The sequence below is a fragment of the Neolamprologus multifasciatus genome, chromosome 6, assembly GCF_963576455.1.
Source record: "Neolamprologus multifasciatus chromosome 6, fNeoMul1.2, whole genome shotgun sequence".
In the NCBI taxonomy this organism is placed as follows: domain Eukaryota; kingdom Metazoa; phylum Chordata; class Actinopteri; order Cichliformes; family Cichlidae; genus Neolamprologus; species Neolamprologus multifasciatus.
Window position 1 is genome coordinate 17,174,172 of NC_140444.1, and position 15,115 is coordinate 17,189,286.

The 15,115-nt window shown below is 37.2% G+C and overlaps 1 protein-coding gene across 1 annotated transcript; it reads right to left on the reverse strand.

The window, feature by feature from the left end:
- Positions 1 to 910: 910 nt before the first annotated feature.
- Positions 911 to 12,148, reverse strand: rnaseh2a (ribonuclease H2, subunit A). The gene is made up of 9 exons (XM_085162912.1): positions 12,018 to 12,148; positions 10,445 to 10,580; positions 9,736 to 9,807; positions 8,133 to 8,259; positions 7,960 to 8,047; positions 6,467 to 6,604; positions 5,854 to 5,941; positions 2,392 to 2,515; positions 911 to 2,082 (listed from the first exon to the last, which is right to left on the reverse strand). The coding sequence occupies exons 2-9, from the start codon at positions 10,569 to 10,571 to the stop codon at positions 1,920 to 1,922; spliced, it is 927 nt and encodes a 308-aa protein (XP_085019038.1). The 5' UTR covers positions 10,572 to 10,580; positions 12,018 to 12,148; the 3' UTR covers positions 911 to 1,919.
- Between the last annotated feature and the right edge of the window lie 2,967 nt (positions 12,149 to 15,115).

The following is a 15,115-nucleotide window of genomic DNA, read 5'->3' on the forward strand; positions in this document are numbered from 1 at the left end:
TAACAAAGTGGCCGAAAACTGTATGTTTACAAAGTGCAAGATTGTATTCCATATATAACGCTGCCTATTCACTATGGAACAAAGACAGGATGATCTAATAGAATTACATTGCGCAGTCCTAAGCTGAAATAGATCTGCCTTAGTCATATCTACACATGGGCCAACTGCTAACTAATCCCATTGACGCAACAGGACATCGAGCTCCTCAAAGGACTTAGGAGGAGTCTGGGGAAGTTATAAATGACCATAGAAGAAGGATCAAGAAAGGAATCAGCAGCACAGTGATTCATAAAGCTCCAGTTGAGGCTACAGCAGCCAACTTGCCTTGGAATTCAGCTTTCTGACATCTGACTACCCTCCACAACCATGGAGCCAGTGGCACAGACAATGACTGCCACGACAGCCTTTGACAGAGAAACTTTCCCCAGGAGAGCTCTGAGAGCAGCCCCCAGAGGAGCCTCATCTCACTTTGTGGGGAGCTCTATCATCATCCTTTCCTCATTTGCCGTCTCCAGCTTAGCTATGAACTGCGGGAAGAGGATCCAGGAGTCCAGAAACAAACCCAACAGCAACTAGCAAGGTGGAGAAATGGATTTCCCTCCATAGCCAACAGCTAGGCTAACCTAGCCAGAATATATTTTCATATTCATATGACGGGAGCTGGAACTCCTAGCCAGCTGCCTTTCATCATCCTGTAGTAAAATGTGATGCATCATAAAGTGTCCTGGAGAAAAGGCCTAGAAGAGGATGAAGCGTAGGACAGATCCGGAAAAAGAATGGCTGATGATTTCTGGAATATAAAGATTTGAAGATCATCTCAAAATTCAGCTGTGCTCTCTAAATGCACATTGTTGTATTGATACAGATTACAGAGTGGGCTTTAAAGAAGAGAAATATATGCAGTAATACCATCAAACCTCATCCTACTTCTACCTCATATCTGTAGCATGTAACACTGAAGACAACAGAAGCTAAACATGATTAAGTTCCAAATATCCGCCCCTCGGTTGTGATAAAAATGTACCATTTTATTTTTGAGATGCTTAGTATAAGTTTTTGTAACATGTTGTTTTATGTTGTTTCTGTTCTTGGCAACCTGTCTGTCAGGACTGATGACTCAAGGAAAACCTGGACTGTCATTTTTATTTAGTCATAATATATCAAAAGATACCGTCTCCCTACAAGAGCTGGATACAGAATCACTCAGTGTATTATCATGTGAAATTCAACGACAACAACTACCAACTGCTGTGAAGTATTTAAAGATTGTATTAAGATACTTAGAGCTGTACTAGATTTTTCTTTGAAATTACTAATTTACATAATTAAATTTTAATTTAAAGTTTTATTGTGACAATATTTATGTTGCTTTTTTTGTTAAAATTAAAGACGCTTGTTTTAAGTAGCGCTGCGTTTTATTCTCAACCTAAAAGCTACCTAAGAGCTACAATCTGAAGAAAACTGTGCAGAGTATGAAAAGTGTTCCACATCTGCAATGGACCACTTCCATCGGTTTTTACTGAAAGTATACAGAATTAATAAGTTGTTTAGATTTGCGATGAAGTTTAAGATTTCAGTGATGTCAGACTTTGATGAATAATTTGTTCTTCTTGTGTTGGCAACTCGAATAGTAGTTGCTACATTCTGTTGATGCTTTTCATTCATTTTACCAATGGAGGGCAGTATTGTCATTACAGACTGCAACGCAATCCAGCAATGAACCCACCCTCGTTCTTGATGTGTGGTACAGAATGCAGAACACACTTTAAAACATATTTAAACAACATCTTTATATATAAAAACAGTTACAAACAAGACAAATACAGACAGATGACTGAAGTTTGCATCCGTGTTACCAAAAAAGTCCCACAATGCATTTATGACTTCCAGGATGTATGTGAAGGCCCTCTAACGTGTCTTTAGAGTGTGTTGAGGCTCTTCAGCCTCCGCTCAGTGAAGAAGCGGTGTGCCTGGTGGGTTGCATTTTGGTCGTTACCTACAGCTGATACACTAAAGTAGGACAACATTGACTTGTTGCTCTGCCTCTGCGCTGCCTTCTCGCCATCCTCTTCTTCATCGTCCCTGAGAAAAGATTTACAAGGACAATGACTGTTTTTTAAACTCAGTGCCAACTACTTGTCTCCTAAGGTCAAACGATTAGCACAGAGATTAAGTGTAACCTGTGATCATGCAAGTATTCTTATCTAACAGACACTGAAAAACAAAGTATTTTGCAAATACACTATGAGAAATTGGTATCAGCCAGATCTGTGCTCACAAATAGCAGAAACAGTATAAGAGCAGAATCACAGAAGGACAGATGCTCCTTTAATTGAGGATTTCATAACCAAAGTAGGACTTTGATCAGAATAGAGTTTGAAGGCTCTTTACCAATGCACATTAACCGCTTTGCTGTCCATTAGGGTTTGGGCAGTGCTCCAGCTAAATCGAACAAACTGAGGGTAGCCAAATACTGGGTCGAGGTACTTCAGCAGCCACGCTTTCGTCTTGGGATCTGGAAACAAAGAAAAGAGTGGGACTCGGTGCTAGTTTTTCTACAAAACTTTTACATGCAAATAAAATTATTTTAGCATAACAGTCTTAAGTAGGCAGTGTTAAATTCAACAAGTGAAATGTTATTTCAAACTGTTAATCCCAACAATGTCCGTCGCTAATGAAAAAGTGTCCCTTTGGGTTACTTGTGTAACCCCGGTTCTCAGAATAGCATGAGTGAGATGTCTCACTATGGGATGGGCCTGACTTCATCATCAAATCTTAAACCACCGCTTAAATCATATGGTAGGGATATCTGGATCTGTCCTAAAGTGGTTCACCTCATTTCTTGTGGATAGAGCACTTTTAGTTTCAGTGGGAAACTTCTGGTCAGATATAGCTAGATTTTCATGTGGAGTCCCTCAAGGATCGGTTTTAAGCCCCTTGTTATTTTCATGATATATTCTTCCTTTAGGCCATATAATCACCGGTTTCAAAATTATTTCCTACCATCTGTATGCAGACGATATCCAATGATACATCTCCTTTAAACCTTGGGAATTAGACAAATTATCCCTCTAATGGACTGTCTAAGGAAATTAATGGTTGAATGACAAACAATTTTTTGCAGTTGAACGCAGACAAGACTGAGCGTTTAATTCTTGCCCCAGAGAGTATCAAGCCCCAAATTTGTCAAAGTCTGGGTTCTTTCTAATCCTCGATTAAAGCTACTGCTCCGAATCTTGGGATAATTTTTGATCAATCTCTGTCTTTTGACAGAGATCAGATGAAGTCTGTGACCTGCTCCTGCTTTTTTCATTTGAGAAATATTGCTAAACTTAGGACTATTGTCTCCAAAGGTGAAATGGAGATGCTTGTCCATACCTTCATCTCCTCCCGGTTTCAAAAATTTTAACCCACAGTAATAAATTCTCCTATATCACTCTCATGTTAAAATCTTTGCACTAGCACTAACTATGTGATATGCTTTTATACTTCCTTTATATTGTTGTTTTGGTTAGTATGCTTTTATATTCCCATGTGAAGCACTTTGTAATAGCTTCTTGTCTTAAAAAAGTGCTATATAAATAAATTTTGCTTACTACTTAACTTCAGCTCCCAGGATAAAGTTGAGAGTGCTGCCTCTCTCTCTCTCTCTCAGAGATAGAGAAGGAGCGGTGTCTCGCCCACCCTGCGTGTCCTAAACACTTGTGTTATGGGGACATCTAGTTGAAGAATATGGTTGTGACACCTAGTTAACACTAGCACACGTAGGGTGTTAAGCTTCTTATAGCAGTGTTTCCCAACCACTGTGCTGCAGCACATGGGTGTGCCGTGGAAGATTATCTGGTTCGACCTGATTGGTACTCTAAGCAACTGGCATGAGTAACGGGCAGAACAATTACATTCTCTTCCACTAGAGGGCAGTACAACTACCTGCTTTAATTAAATGAATTGCTAACTGCCAGGAAAACAGAAGACAATGAAGAAATTACATAATAGTCATGCTGTGAGACAATGCAGTGCGTAACAGCAATCGATAAATATTTGAAAAGGAAAAGTAGTCAATTTGACCTGGGTCCTGTTCAGAGCCAGATGAAGGCCCTAGCATGAGAAGTGGTCAGAAGAAAGCAAAAAAGGTAAACTGGGGACAAACGAGCCCATTCCGCTATACCTGGTGCACGGGGAAAAATGATCAATATGTCTTATGTGACATTTTTGTTTGGTGGTGTGCTGTGTGATTTTTATAATGTGAAATATGTACTGTGGCTCCAAAAGGTTGGGAAATACTGGGTTATAGCATGGTTACTGAGGTGGGCAGCAGTGCCCTCTTGAGGCAGCAGTGCCATAGTGTCGTTTATTGACTTTTTGAGCGCTCTAGACAAACCCCAGGGCCACGGATTGGTACCAGTCCGTGAGTCGTTTGGTACCGGGCTGCGAGAGTTGAGGCTCGGGTGTAAAATTTATGGTTTACAGGATTTTTAAAACCGTTAACTCGTTTTCCCTGGGTCTTTTCCCGTGTTGTAGTTGAGTGTCTTATTTTGTTATTTTGAAAGAAATATTTACGCATCACCATAGCGACCAGAGAGCATTAAGGGGCAGAGAGGAGGATTTTATTCTTAATGTTGATGGCACATTTAAGGAGGATGCTGCTAATAAAGTTACACAATTACACAGTGAATTTGCATTAATTATTATATTTACAAAATACCACAGTTTTTGCCTTGGCTGTATCATTTTATTTTGCTGTATTTATCCGCGACACAATCTGTGAAAATATTGTCTGACATTAAACCAGTCCGTGGCGCAAAAAAGGTTGGGGACCACTGCTCTAGACTGTGCCCTCTACAGTGAGTTTGGACGCGGCGGGGGGACATGTTGAGTGTGCCTGTGTGACTTAGAAGTAGCAACAAGCAACATACTCCGCAGACTTGGTGTGCATTTTTACTCTAGATTTTGTCGCCACAGCTAGCCTAAGCAGGTTGAGATATGCTCCAAAGCGAGAAGAGGTGTTTAAATAGTTACATAATACTGTAGGCTATTTAACAAATTTCCCACGCGTGGGACTAATAAAGGTTATCTTATCTTATTTAAGGGTGGGTGGTTCTGTCCAAAGTGGTAGTGGCAATCACCAGCCAATCAGGATTTGTGGAATGAGATAAAAACCTCTGATGAATGAGTTTCTGGGGGAGACGCATCCCATAGTGAGACAGTGAATACAACCATGTATCTTTTCATAAAAAAGTGTCAGCATTAACCAAACATTTCCCAAAGAAATGTTTGGTTTTTAAATGGCACAAAGGCAGTGATATGTAATAATGTAATAAGTCATATTTTTTCCATTCAGGTTAAAGTAATTCTACACTGTTTATGTGCCATGTTTCAGTTCAAATTTTCACTGCCCACCCCAGCTTTAACAGCTACACTAAGGTATATTAAGTGCATTAAGTGCATTTAATTTAACGTTAACTAGTTAACTAGGTTACCATACCATACCATACCACCTTTATTTATAAAGCACTTTAACATAAAACCAGAGTTCACAAAGTGCTGTACATGCTAATAGCATAAATAAATAAAAATTAAAATGAGATAAGATAAGATAAAAAAAAATAAAAATAAAAAAAATAAAAAAATAAAAAAAATAAATTGAATTGAAACAGGTTTAATATGACTTATCATTTATGGTCAGTGTAGAAATTTTGTACCCACACTCACAGCAACATTTCAGAAGTTTGCTCTACTTTATTGTTCCACAGCACTAACTTTACATACTTTTACTTGAGCAAAACAAACTTTTAGTTTAAAATAAAACATGTTCTTGCGGATGGATAATAACATATGTGCATGGTTTCCTACCATTAGGGTACCCTGAGCCATAGTCTGTATCCACCTCTCCCAAGTCCTCTGTAAAGTTCCAGCCTTTCACGACACGATCCCTAGCAACCTGCAAACCAAAAAAAATCGCACCAGAAAACTCTTTAAGAGCTGAAAATAAGAAATATAAAATATGAATATTCTTTAGTAACAGCAACGGTAGGTCAATAATCGCAAAAGGAAAATTGCTCCTTTTGGTCTGCTGTCTACTGCAGTAAACCAGAAACCATTAAGTGGAGAAAAAACATCTCAATGTAAAATACTGGATATTTGTAGAACCAAAACTCTGTTTTCTACACTAAATAATCGCATAAGATATATCACTAAAAAAATACCATAAAAAGTGTGTAATCCTTACACGAATAAGGACATAATTTTGTATTATTGTTCAAATGCTTCTCTTTAGCCTCATAGTAAAGTTGTGCAAAATCCAATGCATTTACTACAGCTTGTAAAAACTACTTATTTCAATACTTCAATAAAATCTCTGAAGGTAGCTTCACACCCTAGAGATAATAAAGTACCAACCAACTCTAATAGCCAAGGGATTTAAAAATAGAAAAGACTTAAATCCAGCTGAGGACTGGTCACTAACCTTTGCACAGATACTGGCTGCACTCACAACTGGAAACAGGGAGTCAGCTTTTGGCCTCACAGTCACTTGAATACCCGGAAACCGCTGAGAGAGTTTATGCTCATACTTGTCCGCTGGGCCAACTGTGTCCACATAAATCTGCACAACACCACAGAGATAGTAAAAGTTAAGACCAAGGCAAATAATACACAATGAAAAAGTCCGGTTGGATCACTCAGAGCTACAACTTAAAACAGTTAAACAAAAAGGATAATTACTACTTCAAATATAATAAAGCGATTTATTAGAGCGATTTATTAGAGCGATTTATTATATTTTGGTTTTTATTTGATGATACAGTAGATTAGACCTGGGATGTACGGTTCTAGACCACCTGTAGTGGAGGTCATTGGTGGACTGTTCTGCACTAATATGCCCACTAACATGAGGGGGGGTAAAAAAGAAGCATTGAGAAATGTGTCCATCTCAAGGCAAACAGTAACAAGACAGATAGAATTTGCAGGAAGTATGGAGTTTCCATTGAAAAACAAAGCAGACAACTTTGTTTTCCGATAGAACTTTTTCTCCTTGGCTCCATAATAGCTATAAAGTCTGCAACACATTTTTCGATGTTGGAAAACAAAAAGGTTTGAGGTCAGTGAAAGTTAGGAAACTGCAAGCTTGGATAGGCTGTAATGGAATAAATTGCAGGTGTAATGGCAGGTATTATAACAAAAAAAAAGTCTGACTTTTGAAGCAGATGCAAGATAAAGTGTCTGAATGGTGACAGAGGCTACCACACAGCTGCGTGTGGCTCATTCATGGGCAAGAGTGTGGGACCTGAGAGCAGAAATATAAAATTGTTTTTAAGAAGAAAGGCAAGCACATCCAGAGCTCTAAGGTACATAATAAGTATAAGATTTATTGTTGATGTGTTCATATTTCATGTTCATATTTTCATCTCAGGTCTTAAACCCAACTTGAATTTACTTGTTCAAGCCCAAAAAAGATTCACTCATTGAAAAAGAAAAAAGAACTTAAAAACTGCAGATCAAGTAGTTAAAACTATAACCAAAATAGCGAAAGTGCTTTGTTTAAAATTAAAAGTCTTTGAAATTTTACAAAAACATGTAACTTTTCTTCTTTAATTTTTGGAAATGTTGATTAAATAGTAATAAAATATTGGTGTTTTTACTAGGTCTATTTCACATTTTCATTGCCTAATTGTAGCATCTTCTCTTACCAGAAACTGTTTTATACACATCAAGAGAGTTTAAAGAGATTAATACTGAGCACAATTTAACCCACCTTATTAGTGTGGCTCTCCACAATGCCCCCTGCCCTTTAACTGCCCACCCACACAAAAGTGCCCCCTTAGGCTGAAAGGACAGTTTCAAATCAGATTTAGCTTTTAGGAACATAGAGGAAATATGACTTATACAGGACATTGCGGACCCTATATTAAAAGAATAATGTGCACATATTTAAACATTTCATGTAAACTGTTTACCTACCTCTTTAAGCTGTACTCCACTGTCCAAAGCATACTGTACAAGGTCTATTGCTGTATCGTGTGAAAGGGCGTTGAGGTTGTATTTTGTCCTTGAAGGAAAAATAGACATTATGTTAGTCTGCATGAATGATGGTAACAAACCTCCAAGTGCATGGCGCTGTATGCGCAAATTACCTCCGTAACATGCAGGTAGAGATGGTGTTTGGCGACAGAATCTGCAGAGCCCACCCAACATAACTCTTAGCTTCATCCAGTTTTTCAAAAAGATTCTCTCTTTCTGCCTCTGTCAGGGTTTTTGAATCTAAAAGAAAAGCAAATAATCACTGAAGACACAATGACAAATTGTATCTTCAAATGTGGAAAGGAAAACGCCGGGGGGCTTTTCATGCTTATTTATTTTCTGGTGACATTTTTAGTTACTGAAACAAAGTAAATAATGATTAGCAAGCTTCATACTTTTTAGGGCTGGGCGATATGGCCTAAAATCCATATCGCGATATAATTTGAAGCATGTGCAGTAACGATATATATCACGATATATTCTTTTCTTCTGTATAACATATTTTCCACACTATAAAGCACACTTAAAATCCTTTAATTTTCTCAAAAATTGAGAGTGTGCCTTATGTATAAATTCTGGTTGTGCTTACTGACCTCGAACCGATTTTGGCGTGCAGAAATCTGTTAAAAAATGTTTTAGTACAACTTTGGTAAGCCGCACTGCTTGATGGATTGTCAGAGCATTACGGCTGCCGTAGTGAGGAGCTTCGCGGAGTAATCTGGGTCCAAAACTCCGTCTACTTCAGGTCCCAAAGTCAAACAAACACTAAGAGTTAAAAACGGTCTAAATTCTTTCATCTTTAATTAAATCATCAGCGTTGCTGCTTTATCGGGTGTAACAATTATGTTTTACATCCATGAAAACAGAATTGATTAAATTTAACGGAGTTAGAAGTTAACAGGAAGTTAGCTTGCTAGTTTCCACCTAAACATGACATACCATGTTCTGACTGAGAGATTTTTGAAACTAATTAAAACGTACAGGTCTGCTACCACTTCCAACATAAATGAAGACAGAAAACTAAACAGCAGTGGCGTTTGCAGGGTTACTGAAGTTGGACTACCTGGTATATAATGTTGTGCTACGTGATTGCTAGCGACACAGCTATGTTAGCATAACATTAGCACAGTGAAGCTGGAGGATGAACGCCAACTTTTTTCCACTCGATAAAAGTTAACGTGAGGGATTCTGGTGGTTTGGGACAAATGCAATCGCATAGCAGGATGCTATACACGGGCCAAACTTCAGTCAGGAGAACAACTGAGATTATTCATCCACAATACGAGGTTAGTTATTAATATACTGCAACAACATGGGAATAGAACAGCTGCGAGAGAATTCAATATTAATGAATCAATGTTACGGAAGTGGAGGAAGCGCAGTTTTTGGCTTTCCCCATATTTCAAAAGTGCTTCATCTCTTTGCTATGACTGTCGCCCGGCATAATTTGCAGATGATAATGGTTTTAGCCGCTGCGATTCTTTCAGCCAAAACAGGCGTGATGACATCATCAACATGCGCTATCGCAATATAGTCAAAATCTCTATCGTTGGCCAAATTTATATAGTTTATATCGCCCACCCCTAATACTTTTCTTTCTTTTTTTGTTTAATTGTACGGGAGGACAGCAGTGACAATGAGTTTAAAGCATTATATTCAGAAAGACAGCTGCGTTTTTCTCAGTTTAAATACAGCAATACAAGCAAACTGGTTTACCTGCTACTTTCAAGTCCTTCAGCTCCTCCTTTCTGGAAAGTGGACAGAAACATATCCCATACACCATCGGCCCTGCATCACAAGTAACATCAAAACTGTTAGATTTCTCTACTAAATGTACATACTAATTCACCCAAAACTCAAATGGCAAATAACAGGGAGACAACAAACATCAATATCAGCTCATAGCTACACAGTTGGCTCAAATAACAAATAACATGGCATTTACCAAAGGTTAAGTAACTATCTTGTGTCAAATATTTCCACTGCCTTAATGTTTAAGGACAGTGAGATGATCAGAAAATCTGTTGGTTTTTAACCATTAAAAATGTTCTCCTTTTTCTAGCAAAGAAGGGATATTAGAAACAAATACATTAAAAACAAACATTTAAAAAAAGCATTGGACAAACTGTTCTTTAACACTGGTATTAGACCAGAATTTCACATTCTGTGTATCCAGACCAGTAAACAAAATTATTCCATTTTAAAATAAGTTGTAGGATAAAATTTCTAAACATTTTATGAATGTTTAGAAATTTTACAGGTTTCTAAACCTTAAATTTTTAAGGTTACAATTTGTCAAACATTTAATTTAGTAAAGTGCAATTTTAACACTATGTTTCAGCATAACTTTACATACTTTACACTCTGTGTTTCAAATATAGAAGAACCTCGAGTGGTTAGCTTAGAGTAAGTAAAAGTCACGTACCCAGCACAGGCCCCCTGCCAGCCTCATCAATGCCAAGACAGCAATCCTCCGTTTTGCAGACTTCAGGGATCTCAGAAACCAGCCGGCAGCTGACGGAGTTGTCAGCTTCAAAGGGGCAGAGGTCCATGACTGATGGCTGAAAGAACATGCAACATTAAATTAAATTTAAAGTTGATTTTTGTCTTGTATTTATTATTTTACTTATTTTAAACTTCTGTAACAGATGGCCCCGAAAAATACCTTATAAACTTTAATTAATAAGATAAAACTAAATAAATAAATAAAAGGATCAAATCCACTAAAAAAATAACTGAAGCCTAACTGAAGAGAAAACAAATACTGAAAACTAAAGGAAAAAAAATCAATCAGAAAATGTAAAGCTTTTTAAATTAATTTTTTTGAACTCAGAAAAACTGCAACAACACACTTAATACATTTTGCTGAAGAAGCGGCATCATTTAATGCCCTGTTTAGCATCTAAATCAGGTGTGTCAGGGCACACAGTGGGGTGTTAATGTTTCGACAGCATTGACTGACGGGACCATACATTTGTGCAAAAACAAAAAAACAAAACACGCTTTAGGATCAGGTTAAAAGTTGCAGTGTGTAAAATATCACTGCTAGAAAGACTGCAGTAAACTGAATTTTGTTTTCTTACTCCTCCCTTTTCAAGTCGATATCCTAACTATGGTGGCTGTTGAAGGACAAACAAGTTTTTGTCAGCCAAGAGAAACCAAAAACATTAAATTTAGACTGTACCCCACAAGGGCTGCAGCTGGCTGGCAGGTTTCTACTACCGTTTTAAAAAATTAAAATAAAGAGAAAAACATTTCTACACACTATATTTAAGAATATTTTAATATCAATATTTAGTAACAAATCAGGAAAAAACAAATAAACTGATATGTAAGGTGGGTAAGAAAAACAATGAAATACACAACATTGTTTTTCTTACCTACCTTACAGGAGGAGAAAAAAAGCTCTACCCAGACTGAGCTCCTGACAGGAGAGCAAATGATGATGTGTGAATCTGAGGGTGTGTGTCGGGAGCTTAAAGGGACTTTATGAAGGGAGACGTAAGATCCCACTGTGCGATGGCACTCTAAAAGTCAAATGACAGCAATGTGAGATCCAGCTCTGACTCATTAAGTTATACACATTCAGACACAATGAAACACACACTGACCTACAATCGGACATAGAATAACCACACACAGTTATTCTGTTGTTGGATTAAATGATTGTATGACAATTAACTTTTAAAGAAATTGCTTCTTTTTTCCTACATTTACTGCATACACAGAGAAAATCGCCACATTTCGGATCCTTACAACTTTAGAGAACGGTTTTTATCAACGGAAAAGGTGCATTTCAGAAGAAATGTGAAATGCTCTGTTATCATCTGTGTGGCTACTGTGAGCTTAAACGTTAGCTAAATGCTACGCGCCACTCAAACGGACAGTTTTAACCAGCTCGCCCTGGAGATTTGTGCTTAAGTCATTAGTTTAGGCTGCTGGGAGAAAATGCCAAAGTAGCACACATCGTCATAAACGCAAGCAAAGTTTATGCTGACCTGCTCAGATGATGAAAACACCCCAAACTTCACCCGACGAGTACTTCTGTGTGCACCGTGCAGCAGATTTGGCGCCCCTGGATTGACGTCATCATCGGTTCTTCTTCTCTTGTGTTTGATGGCAGTTCTAATTCTCTAGAGTTGTATTACTGCCACCCCCAGTTTTTTAGTCAATGATTTCAGTCTTTTCTTCCCCCGTACCGATTCCCTTTAGAGGGCCGCAAGTTCCAAAATTAGTTAAATAAATACATTATTAAATAATCAAATAAAAGTGTAATTAATTAATTAAATAATATTAAATCATAAATTATAAATAAGTAATGTATCAAATGTTTTAAATGAATTGGACAGCTATTTAATACAATAATTATATATTCATTAATTCATTAATTATTCCCTTAATTAATTAATCAATAAAAAATAATAAATTGTTTAATTATTTATTTATTTCCTTTGTTTTGGGACTTGTAGTCCTCCATAAGTCCCTACACTGAAGTTTTTAAACTCATTGTCACCGACAGGAAAACTCTAATAATCTTTATTCTTGCATCCTTCCAGCACAAAGACGAAACATGCTGTTTCTCTTTCTGAGCCAGTAACCCTATAATATTCCCTATAATGAAATTTTGTATAAAACAGTGTACTATTCTTTGAGTCAGAATGAACATTCCTGTCACAAAGTAGAAGCGCCAATCAGGTTTTGGAAAACTGAATTGTACGTATCCTTTATTTATCCAGATACTAAGGTCTCATTGACTTTAGAGATGCCTTTTTAAAGAGAGATCTGGCCTAGAGGACATCAGAAATTGCAGCTAAACATGTTAAGAGGCTAAAAAGGACTTGACTGATTACAACAAGTACAATGATGCAGAGTGATTTCCTAAAGACACTTGCAAAACAGATCATTTCATTTACTATATAGGCCCATTAATATATCCTGTTGACTACAACCTGTTTACCAATATAAGAAAATATATTAGACCTCAAAAGCACAGAAAAACTTCAGAAATCACATTTTGGCACAACATCGACAGGCTCTCTTGTTCTTTAGAGTTCGGTGGCAGTTAGCATCATTAAGAATTGCATTACTTCCTCCTTCTGAACTGAATACACTGCCATCAACAGTATTTGTAAGGCCAGTTGCTTTCAACAACCCACTAATTGAGTTTCTTTCCTCTACTAAATCTGCACAGCTTTAATTTTAACCCTAGCCAATCCTTGCACATACATAACTTTTTTCTGCAGGCCATGAGGATGTGCTCTACTGTGTCTGTAATAGCCATGAAATATGATCCGTTTAAGCTGCTGTGACCAGTTCTTATCTGCTCTTTATATTATTTTCGGTCTTATGTCTTGCTTCTTGCCTCCTCTACTTTATTTTCTGTCTCATGCAAATGTCTCTTATTGAGCTTTCCCAGCTCTTTAGCCATTTTTTTTAAAGTATTGACCAAACTATGATATTCCTCTTTGATTTGACTGAAAAGTTGGCATCAGCTAATGAGCAATTCATAACTGGGAACATGATGATTTCTTTTTGCCATTTTAGTTGTTAAGTATGCTGACACTCAGTCATTATTCAAGGTGACAAACTACCTCACATTTTGAATGGTTTGCAAATGTCAGCATACATGAATCTCACAAATGTGGTTAAAAAATAAATGTTTTGGTCTGTGCCTGGACCTGTAACTCAAACATGATTATGAGACAAAACAGCAGCTGAAATCATATTTCACGTGTTTAAAAAAGCTTAAAATTTAAAAGCTTATTTAAGCGAATAAATTTAGCTGAATTGTTTGTGTGGATGTATACAGCAGCTCTGCCTCTCAGCATTAGAAATATAGCTGTGATTTGTTCACCCTGTTACATATGAGTATATTCCTTTCTATTATTTTCTCCTCCCAATGTTCTTCTGAATCCCGTCTGACAACTGGAAACACTAACTGCTGCTTCTGTTGCCTGTTTCTGCACTGAGGTCTTCTTCTTCCTCCCCTCTTTTTATGGCATCAGCAAACTGTATCAAAACTGTAACCGCCACTGTTTGTTGAGGAGTGATACTGCACCAGCTTCTTCTCTTTAATCAGCATTTGGGCTGCTGTCTGACCCAAAAATGTTATAACTGACAAGCTGGAGTCTTGTGAAAAACTATTTACACTCCATAGTTTTTATATAACAACCTCTATCAGCAGTAACTGTCTGGTTTTTTTTTTCTGCAGTAAGTATCTGTTTTTTGTGTCAGTCGCTCACATTTGTGAAGGAATCTCTGCCTGCTTTTCTTTGAGGTTTGCATGCATGCTGCAGCATTCAATCAGGTTTTGACTAGAACTCTGCAACACTTTGAGTCTTTTCTTTAGCTTTATTTGTTGGGCAGATTGTGCCAAATTTAATTCTAGAATACTTTCACTCAGTGACTGCAAGGTGCCAAGGACCCGTGGCTGCAAAAAGGCCATAGCAATAGTTTGGTGTGAGCTGTTTCCAAATGTCATGCTGTGCATTAAAGTCAAACACCCCCATTTTGGTCTCAACTATCCAAAGGACATTGTTCCAGAAGTCTTGTGGTTTTTTTTCAGACACAATTGTGCAAATCTAAGCAATGAATTCCCACTTATGACTCTTTGAGGAATTTGTAGCATGTGCATTTAGATAATCATGTGTGCTCCTGTCTAACACCAGTGTCTGTGCTGTGAGTTGCTGTAGCAACGTTACGATCACCCAAATAACATAATATGAATTACTTGAGCTTGGTTTGGCTGATTTCTAATTTAGCCTTGAAAATGGATGAAAGCAGATAAGTACTATAATAGTATTACATTATAATACTATTTGGGATTATTTGTACTGATGAAGTATAAAAAGCTAAATCTTTGAAATGAAAGTATTTCTAAGTATGGTCTTATGTGAGTTTATTTGGACTTTATATGAGTTTATGTAGCATAACACAATAAACTCACCAATGTTTAACAAAGTATGAAATGCTTTATTGAATAAAATGACGTAAAGGTGCAGAAAAGCAAAAATGCAATGTTTTCATGTGAATATTTATATCTACTCATGAAACTTGCTCAGAATCTTTTTACATTCTTAAAAAAGGTTTGGGTTTT

What these genes read in the sequence shown, in the direction of transcription:
- rnaseh2a (XM_085162912.1), bottom strand. Translation starts at nt 10,571, where the DNA reads ATGGACCTCTGCCCCTTTGAAGCTGACAACTCCGTCAGCTGCCGGCTG. An exon ending in TGGCAGGGGGCCTGTGCTGG is followed by an intron (nt 9,808 to 10,444) that starts GTACGTGACTTT and finishes CTTGTGATGCAG; the next exon opens with GGCCGATGGTGTATGGGATA. An exon ending in AAAGCGGTTAATGTGCATTG is followed by an intron (nt 2,083 to 2,391) that starts GTAAAGAGCCTT and finishes ATCTTTTCTCAG; the next exon opens with GGACGATGAAGAAGAGGATG.